The sequence below is a fragment of the Apostichopus japonicus genome, chromosome 3, assembly GCF_037975245.1.
Source record: "Apostichopus japonicus isolate 1M-3 chromosome 3, ASM3797524v1, whole genome shotgun sequence".
Taxonomy (NCBI): domain Eukaryota; kingdom Metazoa; phylum Echinodermata; class Holothuroidea; order Aspidochirotida; family Stichopodidae; genus Apostichopus; species Apostichopus japonicus.
Window position 1 is genome coordinate 16,395,746 of NC_092563.1, and position 14,438 is coordinate 16,410,183.

The 14,438-nt window shown below is 37.6% G+C and overlaps 2 protein-coding genes across 2 annotated transcripts; both read left to right on the top strand.

Annotated features, from left to right (window-relative positions):
- Nucleotides 1-10,133: 10,133 nt before the first annotated feature.
- On the top strand, nucleotides 10,134-11,677 carry LOC139958620 (uncharacterized). Its single transcript, XM_071955830.1, has 3 exons — nucleotides 10,134-10,472; nucleotides 10,819-10,886; nucleotides 11,465-11,677. Exons 1-3 carry the CDS (start codon nucleotides 10,223-10,225, stop codon nucleotides 11,537-11,539), a joined length of 393 nt encoding a protein of 130 aa, XP_071811931.1. The 5' UTR covers nucleotides 10,134-10,222; the 3' UTR covers nucleotides 11,540-11,677.
- A 1,019-nt stretch (nucleotides 11,678-12,696) lies between these two features.
- Nucleotides 12,697-14,077, top strand: LOC139958509 (probable serine/threonine-protein kinase DDB_G0281745). Its single transcript, XM_071955617.1, has 2 exons — nucleotides 12,697-12,939; nucleotides 13,195-14,077. Exons 1-2 carry the CDS (start codon nucleotides 12,751-12,753, stop codon nucleotides 13,918-13,920), a joined length of 915 nt encoding a protein of 304 aa, XP_071811718.1. The 5' UTR covers nucleotides 12,697-12,750; the 3' UTR covers nucleotides 13,921-14,077.
- The last annotated feature ends 361 nt before the right edge of the window (nucleotides 14,078-14,438 follow it).

A 14,438-nucleotide genomic window follows, 5' to 3' on the forward strand; every position in this document is an offset into this window, starting at 1 on the left:
GTATAGAGCTTATTATAAATATGCTTCAGAATTCACCATTTCACGTATTGAATTTTATTTCTTTTGGGGAATGATCCCATAACAACAAACCCCCCACCCCCCCCCAACCTCCTAGTACAATGTGAAGCGGCCCTATACGATCACACCTCCTCCTTTTTTAATCCTGGATCCGGCCCTGCAGGTACACTTTGGGGGAGGGGGGATCCTTCAGTGCCACAGTCCTGGTTTTATGCAGTGCTTAGTTCTATACGTGTTTTACATTGTTGATAAATATGACAAAGGTACGAGACTACAGAAGCATCTAAACCACCAATGATTTTTTTTAATTCTTAAAAAACAATGGATGCAACACTACAAAGGAACTATTAGAAAGTGCTGGGAAATACGCTAGTCAATTGGAGCCATTCGTTTTTCTTTCTTGTAAAGCCATCCGTAAATCATTTGTGCCTCTCCTTAAATTGGTGCTGGACCTCCTTAAACTATTGGTACCTGCCCCTCCCCCCCCCCACCCAAGTCAGAGTTCTTGGCTACCAAGGCTTCAATCACATACATAGGCAGAGTGTTGGTAAATTATTTTACCTAATGTTATTGAAAGCAAGGAACCCCTTTTGGGTACTTTAGCATCTGATTTAATACCACTGAAAAAAATGGGAAAAAAAGATTACACACCTCTACAATTTTGTAAAACAAAAAAGTAATTGCCGCCTCTATTTTCAACTGCCATGACTTTTCAACCAATCAACAGCCATTTTTCCTCAAATTTTGTTCAGTTCCGTTCACTAACTTGGGGATATTCATCGAACAAGCATAGATATGCACACGCGCAACAAACATAGCTTAGCAGGGTAAGTCGTTGCCAAATTAAGCATATAAACTACAATGGACATATTTAGCATCCGTACAGACATCGTTTATTCTGATTACATTCCATTTTCATTACAATGTTTCTTCCATTTTTATCTTAGGTTTTCAATACTAATGTATTTATCTGATCATTTAATGGCTACTCAATGGTATTCCATTTACAAATGAATTTAAGAAAAATCAACAACTCTTTATCTCGTACATTTTCACGTTAGGCTCTCTCGTACACAGTGAACAGTCGAACATAACATTAGGTTCAAATATTGTCAAACAGTACCCCACAAGTCCATCTGAATCGTACACACACACAACCAAGTATCTACGGTGTCCTATATATGCCATAATAGTTAATGAAAGCCCACATTGTCATATGTATTCTTTGTTTGCTTCTTAATTTTGAGTTGGTTTTGTCTACTATAATGTTTTCTTATTTAGTTGTTAGGGTGTTTTTTAGTTTTGGGTTGATTTCTGTGTTTCGTTGTTGGTGTCTTACACAGGGGAAAACCCTGTAGATTGTGAGCTCAAAACATCCATTGGGTTATAACGTGAATCAAATGTGAACTTTGGTGGGAATGAGTTCCATGTTGTTTTATTAAGTCAGGCTTAACAATTGAAGCTACTAATACGGTGGTTGTTATAGTTGGTTTGTCTTCCTTGTCAGTTAAAGACGTTTAAAACAATATGGTCACTTTGGGCGAGGGGCGAGGGGCGAGGGGCGATGGGCGAGGGGCCAGGGGCGATGGGCGAGGGGCCAGGGGCCAGGGGCCAGGGGCGATGGGCCAGGGGCCAGGGGCCAGGGGCGATGGGCCAGGGGCCAGGGGCCAGGGGCCAGGGGCCAGGGGCCAGGGGCCAGGGGCCAGGGGCCAGGGGCCAGGGGCCAGGGGCCAGGGGCCAGGGGCCAGGGGAGTAAATTGTCAGTTGAGTGTCAAAGTACATCTTAAACCATTCCGCGATTTTTTGGGGCGGAGGGGGGGGGTTCCACAATAAATTTGTAGTTCTGCTCAAAACTATAAACCGAAATAGGTGGAACTAACTTCAAACTCACGACGCAAAATTGAAAACATCACAAAACTTTAAATCTGAAGCGTTCCATACTATCAACAAGGCCAGAGGCAAAAGTATATAAAACAAAAACATGATCACCTTCCCGAAACCATTTGAAGTAAAATAAAAATCATTAACATTTTTATACAATTCAAAATACATTTAATTTGGAGAAAAATCGATTTCAAGTTAATTAAATTTCCAAACAATTAATTAACAAAAAAGAAGCTATACTACATCATTTTAATGGGTCTACAGACTAGGCCCAATGACACACCGTAGAGTTCAATTACTATCTTACTTTCTTATGTCTGAAGAATAATAATGATAGTAATATGAATACGAACGAAATGATAAATCGGGTTTATGATGTGCTAGAATGCCCTATTTTTGTTACTGTTATTTAGAGGGCTATATGGGAATCATGCTTCGTGGCGAAAATTCATATGACATTAAAATAATAATCCAAAACTATATTACAGTGCCGAGGGCGCTAGATACTTGTCCTAATTACTGACAGTGAAGTCTTACTGTCATTTGATTGCCGTATAGATGGACTATTTCTTTCGTGCATCATAAATAAGGTACATCGTAACTTGAAATAAATTGAGATATAACGTTATGATTCTAAGGCCATTTCTCCCTGCATCTCTATACCTTGTTAGAAACACTATTTCCCTGCCATTATACAAATGAACATCTAAATAGTGCATGGGTTCATATTTTATGCTACTACTACGGTTCCTTCTCTGTACCATCGAGGTTAATAAATCTGGAGGAACTATCACACAGTAAATACGCGCGTACGCGCGTACCATACATGGAGGGTCATGTGATGTCAACGAGGTAAATGAATCTGGAGGATTCATGTCAATTGGGTGCGCGCGTACCATGTATGGAGGGTCATGTGATGTGTTCCAGGGTGGTACTATACTGATATTTCTCTGTAGCAGTTCGAGAACAGTGTTGGTGACTTCGTGAAAGACTGGTCGGTTCGGACATGGGAACTAACGGCATAAGAAGGTACTGGTACTTCAGGCCTACGAAATAGTGCTAATATGCTAACGTCCAACCTTATTCTCTTGAATGAAGGCAGGCTTTCTACATAATCTTACTTATTAATACAGCTCTAGGGGCAAGCTTTGTCTCATATGGCCTAACGTTATTACTACACGCTATAAGAGTGTAGAAATGGGAAATGTGGGGAAATGTTTAGTTCAGTGCAACCACGGAATTCTCCATGGAACAGAGCCTAATGCTGTTCGACGGGAATATAGCTATCACGTTAGGCTACAGGCACGGTTATTGCTAGGTAACGGGTGTCGTCTGCTGCTCTAAGCGCGCAAACTCATTTACGTACTAGTTGGGTGAAATCATCATGCGTAATAGGGAGAGTAGTATATTAGTACCACCCTGGAACACATCACATGACCCTCCATACATGGTACGCGCGTACGCGCTTATTTACTGTGTGATAGTTTCTCCAGATTCATTTACCTCGTTGTGTGATGTGTTCCAGGGTGGTACTAATATATTCATTAAACTCGTTGCTCTGTACTAGCCAAAAATATCAGAAATACGGAAAACCAGTTTCACGAAATGAACAGACAAGTCATAAGAATACCAATGCGTATATGCGCAAGTTGGTTTCTTCATTCAGTGTACACGAACGCACTGAATTAAATTGTATAGTCAAAAGCGTTCGCCTGCAGACGCGCGCGTGCAATGTTTGTAAGTAAGAAGTATAGGAGTCATCATCCTAGAACCTTCGGCGCTATGCGCATCAAATGCGTATCACATTTGCGTGCGCTTCTACATGGGCGTCTTAACTGAAAGAACAACGCGTCCAATTCCAATTCTTTATATCGACATGCAAACGCGCGTGTGTTATACATTCTTGATCAAATATATTCACACATTTTAAATGCGCTAAACATGAACTTACCTGTTATAATGTTTCACTTTGATATATAATTTCATATGACAGAACGGAGACTTAGGGGCCGATCTATTTGTAATTATATTTAACGCTTCTCTTCGGAAATCAAATCATGTTTTATCTTGAAGATTTATTAGAATGGACATTCCTCGGTGCGCCAATGGATCAGTATTACGTAATAATTAAATGCAGTCAACTCCACACTGGAGTGACCCATTGTTTCACCATAATGGAAGCTAACCATGGACCATGTTTACATCTAGTGATGTCAACATTAATTTACATTGCGAACAAAGCGATTTGTTTATCGAGAAACTACTTTCATCTTTTACGAGATTCCTTCATCTTCTTGGATAATATTGGTAAGTTGGACACCCTATTTCTTAGAAGTTTCATTTCGAATTTGAAGACAATAGTTATCGTCCTGTATAAAGTTGAGATGTAGAATAAAAAGGGGAAAATTTACCTCCATTAATGTAGCTAGGCATCCGGTATGTTGACAGTGGTATATGGTAAGGTAGGGAGGTACGTTATCTTATATTAAGTGCAAAGAAGTAAATATCTCATATGCGCAACTTTGGTAAGCTTTCGTCTGTCATAATAGAATAATAAAGTGACATTACATTTTGCAAACACCCGATCATAATCATAATGCTCAGGTACTCACATATTCCCTGTTTATCGTTTTCAGTTTATCATGGGAAGAAAACTTTTCAGAAGAAGACAAGTGAAGAACAAGCAGAACCGCCAACGAGGAAGGTACGTGATAACTCTTTATATTATTCTAGTGATTTGTTTCAGTAATTCGATCGTTGATAATGACGTAATCATATCAAATCTTAAGAGTAGCAGGGGAGGAGGTAGAAGGGTTTGTTTACCTCGAATTAGGAAAATCTCTTAATCTAGCAATATGACTAGAACGTTCGCCAAATTAAAATTACATGTTAAAGAATGATCTTTAACAACCCACCCTCTGCTTCCCCTTTGAGTTTTATAGGTTGAGAGATACAAACAAGGAAATTACAATCTTCAAAACTTACAATTTTGTTGTAAAATTGTTACGTTGACCTAAGCCTATCCTATACACATGATCACAGAATGATATGCGTATGTATTTTTTAGTAAATTGTTCAATTCATATATTAGTAGATCTTGGTGAAATTGGACTTTAAACAAGGACTTTTATAACATCTCTTTTCCAAAGTTATACAATTTACAAGTTGCGACTCTTTTCAAACTTATTTCAACCTGAGGAAAACAATATATTTTTGAAGATACATATTTAACTTCCACAGACGTTCAACTTTGAACAAGATCTTCTGGTGGTTCGCTTGTTTGAAGTCTTCAGACCAAGATGGTACCTCCACTGATGTATCCCAGAATGCATCTACCATTGACACATACACGTCATCTGGAGGTTCCTGCTCTGTCAATGATTATGAAATTATCAAAGCCGATCATCCAAGTGACGTCACTATCTCCATTGACGATCCCTGCACGGGATCCTATGTAAGGTATGTAATAGTCGTATTTATTTTAAATCTAAAGGAGCTTTTGTTTCCAAAGGATGAAGCACATGACTAACCTCCTCCTCCCCCCACCCCACCCCACCCCCACCCCCACCCCAACCCCAACCACTCCCACGTAACTTCTATCCTTCCTATAAACTAGAAAAGCCGTTATTTCACATTTCTTTTCTTTTTTCATTAAAAACATTAGATGTAAGATCTAATTTAAAGTATAATACTGATATTAATTTCCTCAGAATGATAACCACTGATGATCAACACAGAAACAACGTTGGCATAATAGAATTGTTCAATCAACAAAATACATTGATTTAGGACAATTATAGGCTAGATTGAATAATCTTTTAATATATGAAAATGTGTTATTAATATTAGTTCATTGTACTGAAGAAAACCCTCTGTAATAATGTGTTAACTACAATACCACTCTCTTTGTAAACTCATCTGTCGTTTTATAGCGAGGAGCCGTAGGGGTATAAATGAGGGACAAGAGGTAGGGGAAGCGGCAATTTTCAACATAATATGAACGGTTAACCTGTTTGTTAAAGTTACATTTGGTAACGTAATTGTACGAATATGAAGATTTTTGCCCCCTTTATTCCCCCCTCAACTAACAGAATGGTGAATTCACGAATAATTCATGTTGTATATGGTCAAATACTTCCGTCAAAAATATCTTTCAAATAGCTATACAATAAGAATTGTTTATTACTCCTCAGCTCACAAGACACTAAATCCAGTGATGAGCTTCACGTATCCTCTGTCTGTGAGAGGATGGGACTTTCTAATGTTCCCTACATCCCTCCAGGAGATCTGGAAGAGGTTGATGATGAGTGGGGTATGCCCATCTTTCTAGGAGGAGGTGGTAATGGGGCTGTACAACTGATGAGAATCAAATCAACTCAAGTACTTTGTGCAGTCAAGACACAGTACAAACATCTGAACGAGGAAACTGCCGGTCAGGTAAATAAACCATTTAACTCATTTACATTATAATTAAATTTGTAGTTATGATATACGTAAATTTGACATTAAAGCAGCATTTTTTTATTTCACCATATATTATTTTTAAATTAGCTTGATTATGACTTTCCAGAATTTCAGTTAAAACTCTGTTATGATTGCAGCAAGAATCTAATAGATATTTGTTTTTTGGGGAGTTTGTTTAGCACTTTTTGGCTTTCATATTTTTATGGTGTGATTTTCCTCTCTTTTTCAGAACTTTGCAAGCGAGGTGAGAGTTTTGAAAGCATTGCAAGGCTTGGAGTGCATTCCAACACTTTTCGGCGTCACTTTGCCAGAAGACGATGGACCTTTTCCCGCCATAGTGCAAGAGTTCGTCAGAAACGGTCAATCGTACACTGCAACGTCACTCTATGATGCCACAGAAAAGTGTCTTATCACAAAAGATAATTATTTAAAGGTGGCGATTGATATCTGTTTGGCTCTGAGGGACATGCACTCCAGATATTGGTTGCATTGTGACATCAAATCGGACAACATTATGTTGCAGACATCGAGTGTCGCACACGACACTGAGAACCTCTGGGATGACGTCGACAGCGTTGCATCATGGGAACCAACTCAGGACATATATCCTACTGAGTCAAATTCAAACTTCAAAATTAAATTGATTGATTTTGGATTGACATTAAACATGAATGATCAAGAACAATATTTAAAATTCACGGACGAAAGACAAGCCGAGGTGATGGAGAACTCCATTCATGTTGCACCGGAAGTAATCACAGGTCAAAGGCCATTCAGCAAAGCTTCTGATGTATTTTCCATCGGCCGCGTCCTGAAAGACCTGAGTGTCGTCGGAGACGACTTTCTGATGCGTCTTGGAGATCAATGTATGAAACCTAATCCAGATGAAAGACCAAAACTGGATGACGTCATAGACATTATAAATGTCAGGATACAGAGTGTGAAGAAACCTTAATGTTACAATGATGAACTTTAATCATGTGAATCATGGTTACTAAACTGAAAGCCGAAAATCATGAGAAAACATCTTTTAAGATATATTTTAATTACTATCACTGATGATATATCATGTGATTTTATTTCATGGTAAAAGTGCTTTTTATATTTTTACGCATATTTATTATATATTGACACGTGCAATAAAAAATTTAAGTTAAGAGAAAAAAATTAAACAACGTTTCGTAATGTCATTTTTGCTCTTATTGAAGTATTTAGGCTATATATCTTTACCATCTACTTTGGGATTAAGCACACAGATGTATTATACCCTATAAGACCATTCACCTATTATTCCCTAGTAATAGTATTATTCCCTATAAGACCATTTTTGCTCTTATTGAATTATGTATATATGTTTACCATCTACTTTGGGGGACTAGAAGCACACAGATGTATTATACCCTACAAGACCATTCACGATAAATTAGCTTACCTACACTTGATGACGTCATTGGCAGTATGTTAGCATACAGAGTAACCAGGTACCTTGACGGGTTGTAGCGATCAGCCGCAGTTATAAGGATCATTGGTGTCAGTGAAGTCGGAAATAAATTCTTCAATTCGTGGTTTTGTTCAAAACAGTAACACAGAAGTAGGCCAAGCGAAAAACAGTGAAAGGGGAAACGTTCACGCAAACCCATCCCATACTTATTCAAACTTACAAACGCACAACGCATAAAAGCGCCAACTTGATTACTGAGGTTGTATGCCTGCTACCCCCACCCCCACCCCACCCCTACAATTTGAAGTGGCTTCAACAACCCCACGATTACACCTCCTTCATTTGAAAATCCTGGATCCGGCCCTGGTACACTTTTGCGGGAAATCCTTTAGTGTCGCAATTCCAGTTTTATTCATTTCTCAATCACAAACATAGGCAGAGTGTTAGTTAATTCTTTAACAAATATCATTATAGAAGGCAAGGAATCCCTTTTAGGTATTTTAACATCTAATTGTACATCACTGAAGATCACACTCTCCTTTAATTTTGTAAAACAATAGTGTAAATGCCGCCTACATTTCAACTGCCATGAATTTTCAACCAACACATTTAGTTCAATTCCGTTCACTAATTAAGGAATATTCGCCGAACAAACGTAGCTATGCACATATGCAACAAACATATAGCTTAACACAGGTTTACTCGTGAGCTAAATTAAAAATGTAAACTATAATGGACCTAATAAGCATCCGTACATTTTTATCTCAGATTTTGAATTCTAATGTATTTATCTGATCATTTAATGACTTCTCAATTTCGTTTCATTTATAAATGAAAGAGTATTGAAGAAAAATCACCAACCCTTTTTCTCGTACATTTTCACGTTAGGCTCTCTCGTACACAGTGAACAGTCGAAGATAACATTAGGTTCAAATATTCTCAAATAGTACCCCACAAGTCCATCTCAAACGTATACACACACAAACAGGTTTCTACGGTGTCCTATATATGCCATTTAGTTAATGAAAGCCCACATTGTCATATGTATATGCTCTGTTTCTGTTCCATAATTTTGAATCGGTTTTCTACTATAATGGTTTCTTATTTAGTTGTTGGGTGTTCTTTTAGTTTAGGGTTGTTGGTGTCTTTCAAGGGGAAAACCCTGCAGAATGTGAACTCAAAACATACATTGGGTTATTACGTGAGTTCAAATGTGAACTTCAGTGGGAATGAGTTCCATGTTGTTTTGTAAGGTTTTTATTAAGTTAGTGAGGCTTACCAATTAAAGCTATTAAATTAGGTGATTTTTATAGTTGGTTTGTCTTCCTTGTCAGTTACATACGTTAAAAACAATATGGTCATGTTTTACTTCTTTTTTTCGCCCTAACTTTGTGGTCCTGCTCATAAATCTAAAAAGGTGGAACCAACTTCAATTTCATGGCGCAAAAGTGAAAAAAAATGATAAAATCGTAAACATTAAGCAATCCATACTATCAACGAGGCCTGAGGCAGGAATAATTTTAACAAAAATATGATCACCCTTCACGAAACCATTTGGAGTAAAATAAAAATCATTAATACTGTATACAGTTCCAAATACATTTCTTATGGAGTTAAGTAAATTTCCGAACAATTAATTAACAAAAAAAGAAGCTATATTTTGTCATTTTAATGGGTCTACAGACTAGGGCCAATGACATACCGCAAAGCGAAACTACTATTTTACCATCTTAAAAAATAATATTAACAATAATAAGAACAAAATGTGAAATCGGGTTTTATGAGGTACCAGAAGGCCATGTTTTGTTACTGTAATTTAGTGTAATATCCCCTAAACATATTTTTAACACCATATCAGAAATACGGAAAACCAGTTTCACAAAATGAACATATATTAATAAGAATGCCAATGCGTATACGCACAACTTGGTTTCTTCATTCAGTGTATACGAACGCGCTGAAGCTAATTTTACAGTCAAAAGCGTAAGTCTGAAGACGCGCGCGTGCACTGTTTGTGTGTAGGAAGTATCAGAGTTATCAATCTAGCGCCTTCGACGCTATACATAATCTTTGGATGGATCATTGTACCACTTATCACAGAAATGGTACAGCGCCCAGAATAAGAAGTCTCTGGAAAAATGAGCATCAAATGCGTATGAATTTTGCGTGCGCTTTTTAAACGGACGTCTTTATTGTGGAACAACGCCTCAGTGCAGCTAATCCCTATACTTAATGTAATATCGACAGGCAAATGCGCGCGTCTAAATTTTGTTGATCAAAATAGATTCACGCATTTTAAATGCACTAAACATGTTTTAATGTTCACTTCCATACATAATTTCATGTGACAGAACGGACACTTTGGGGCAGATCTAACTGTAATAATATGTAACGCTTCTCTTCGGATATCAAATCATGTTTTATCTTCAAGATTTATTAGATTGGACATTTCTAGGTGCGCCAATGGATCAGTATTACGTAATAATTAAATGCAGTCAACTCTGCACTGTAGTGACCCATTGTTTCACCATAATGGAAGCTAACCATGGACCATGTTTACATCTAGTGATGTCAACATTACTTTACATTGCGAACAAAGCGATTTGTTTATCGAAAAACTACTTTCATCTTTTACGAGATTCCTTCATCTTCTTGGATAATATTGGTAAGTTGGACACCCTATTTCTTAGAAGTTTCGTTTTCCAAAATGAATACAATAGTTATCGTCCTGTATAAAGTTTAGTTGTAGAATAAAAAGGGGAAAATTTACCTCCATTAATGTAGCTAGGCATCCGGTATATTGACAGTGGTATAGGGTACCATAGAGAGGTACGTTATCTTATATTAAGTGCAAAGAAGTAAATATGTAAACGTTAAATCATCTCATATACGCAACTTTGGTAAGCTTTCGTCTGTCATAATAGAATAATAAAGTGACATTACATTTTGCAAACACCCGATCATAATCATACTGCTCAGGTACTCACATATTCCCTGTTTATCGTTTTCAGTTTATCATGGGAAGAAAACTTTTCAGAAGAAGACAAGTGAAGAACAAGCAGAACCGCCAACGAGGAAGGTACGTGATAACTCTTCATATTATTTGAGTGATTTTGTCAGTAATTCGATCGTTGATAATGACGTAATCATATCAAATCTTGAGAGGTGCAGGGGAGGAGGTAGAAGAGTTCGTTTACCTCGAATTAGGAAAATCTCTTACTCTACCGATAGGACTAGAACTTCGCCCAATTAGAATTACATGTGAAAGAATGATCTTTAACAACCCACCCTCTGCTTCCCATTAGAGCATTATAGACTGCGAGATACAAACAAGGAAATTACAATCTTCAAAAGATACATTTTTGTAATGAAATTGCTACTTTGACCTAAGCCTATCCTATACGCATGATCACATAATTGTATATATTCTGTAGTAAATTGTACAATTCATTATTTTAGTAGATCTTGGTGATTGTTGGACTTTAAACAACTTAACCTAATTGTAAATCACTTAAAGGACTTTTATAACCATCTCTTTTGCAAAGTAGTACAATTTTAAGATTTAGTTAAATTTGCGACTCTTTTCAAACTTATTTCAACCTGAGGAAAACAATATATCTTTAAGATCTTACAATTTAACATATTTAACGTCCACAGACGTTCAACTTTGAACACGATCTTCTGGTGGTTCGCTTGTTTGAGGTCTTCAGAGCAAGATGGTACCTCCACTGATGTATCCCAGAATGCATCTACCATTGACTCATACACGTCATCTGGAGGTTCCTGCTCTGTCAGTGATAGTGAAATTATCAAAGCCGATCATCCAAGTGACGTCACTATCTCAATTGACGATCCCTGCACGGGATCCCAGCTAAGGTGTGTAATAGTCACAAGTAATTTCAATCTAAGGAGCTGCTTTGTCCAATGGCAGAACCACATGACTTATCCCCTCCCTACCCCCTCCCCCACCCCCACCCCAATCCCAACCACTCCCACGTAACTTCCATCCTTCCTATAAACTATAAAAGCCGTTATTTCATTCTTCTTCTTTTTTAGCTTTAGAAACATTAGATGTAAGATCTAAATTAAAGTTTATGCTTTACTGATATTAATTCATAACCACTGATGATCAAAACAGAAACAACGTTGGCTATAATAGAAATGTTTAATCAACAAAATACATTGATTTAGGACAATTATAGGCTAGGTTTGAATAATCGTTTAATATATGAATATGTGTATTAGTTCATTGTACTGAAGGAAACGTTGTTTTGAATGTGTTATTGCAGGCGCGTAGCCGGGAATTTGCCAAGGGAGGGGCGAAACTGTAGATTCGGCATTGAAAACTATCTAAGCGTAGCGCCACCATGATTGGCGCGAAGCGTTGAAGAAAATTTTGGCTTAGAATGCCTCCCAGATCGCTGGAAAAGGCACTTCCCAGGCCTTGTAAGTTGCATCTTAGCATTTTCTCTTTTGAAAATACTAGCGATATCATAAAAACACTAAAAAAAAAAAATTATGCTCAAGGGGGGGGGCGGCTGCCCCCTTCGCCCCCCCCCCCCCCCCTTGGCTACGCGCCTGTGTTATTGTCGATATCTCTCTCTTTGTAAACCATCTTTCGCTTCATAACAAGTTCAGCTGTATGGGTAGAAAGTGAGGGGCAGGAGGTAGGGGAAGCGGCAATTTTCAACAGAATATGAAAGGCTAACCTATATGTTGGTTACTTTTGGTAACGCGATGGTACGAACACGAAGACTTTTGTCACTTTGACCGCCCCAACCAAGTCAATGGTGAATTCACGAAGAAGTCATTCTGTATATGGTCAAATACTTCCGTCAAAAATATCTTTCAAATAGCTATACAATAAGAATTGTTTATTACTCCTCAGCTCACAAGACACTAAATCCAGTGATGAGCTTCACGTATCCTCTGTCTGTGAGAGGATGGGACTTTCTAATGTTCCCTACATCCCTCCAAGAGATCTGGAAGAGGTCGAGGATGAGTGGGGTATGCCCATCTTTCTAGGAGGAGGTGGTAATGGGGCTGTACAACTGATGAGAATCAAACCAACTCAAGTACTTTGTGCAGTCAAGACTCAGTACAAACATCTGAATGAAGAAACTGCCGGTCAGGTGAATAAACCTATAACTCATTTACATTATAACTAAATTTGTAGTTATGATATACGTAAATTTGAAATTAAAGCAGCTGTTTTTCTTTTTATTTCACCATATATTATTTTTATATTAGCTTGATTATGACTTTCCAGAATTTCAGTTAAAACTCTGTCTTATTGCAGCAAGAATTTGATAGAAATTTGCTTTTTGGTTTGTTTAGCATTTTGTGGCTTTCATATTTGTATGGTATTATTTTCCTCTCTTTTTCAGAACTTTGCAAGCGAGGTGAGAGTTTTGAAAGCATTACAAGGCTTACAGTGCATTCCAACATTTTTCGGCGTCACTTTGCCACAAGACGATGGACCTTTTCCCGCCATAGTGCAAGAGTTCGTCAGAAACGGTCAATCGTACACTGCAACGTCACTCTATGATGCCACAGAAAAGTGTCTTATCACAAAAGATAATTATTTACAGGTGGCGATGGATATCTGTTTGGCTCTGAGGGACATGCACGACAGATATTGGTTGCATTGTGACATCAAATCGGACAACATTATGTTGCAGACATCGAGTGTCGCACACGACACTGAGAACCTCTGGGATGACGTCGACAGCGTTGCATCATGGGAACCAACTCAGGACATATATCCTACTGAGTCAAATCCAAACTTCAAAATTAAATTGATTGATTTTGGATTGACATTAAACATGAGTGATCAAGAACAATATTTAAAATTCACCGACGAAAGACAAGCCGAGGTGTTGAAGAACTCCATTCATGTTGCACCGGAAGTAATCACAGGTCAAAGGCCATTCAGCAAAGCTTCTGATGTATTTTCCATCGGCCGCGTCCTGAAAGACCTGAGTGTCGTCGGAGACGACTTTCTGATGCGTCTTGGAGATCAATGTATGAAACCTAATCCAGATGAAAGACCAAAACTGGATGACGTCATAGATATTATAAATGGCAGGATACAGAGTGTGAAGATACCTTAATGTTACAATGATGAGCTTTAATCATGTGAATCATGGTTACTAAACTGAAAGCCGAAAATCATGAGAAAACATCTTTTAAGACATATTTTAATTACTATCACTGATGATATATCATGTGATTTTATTTCATGGTAAAAGTGCTTTTTATATTTTTACTCATATTTATTATATTTTGACACGTGCAATAAAAAATTAAACAACGTTTCGTAATGTCATTTTTGCTCTTATTGAAGTATTTAGGCTATATATCTTTACCATCTACTTTGGGATTAAGCACATAGATGTATTATACCCTATAAGACCATTCACCTATTATTCCCTAGTAATAGTATTATTCCCTATAAGACCATTTTTGCTCTTATTGAATTATGTATATATGTTTACCATCTACTTTGGGGGACTATAAGCACACAGATGTATTATACCCTACAAGACCATTCACGATAAATTAGCTTACCTACACTTGATGACGTCATTGGCAGTATGTTAGCATACAGAGTAACCAGGTACCTTGACGG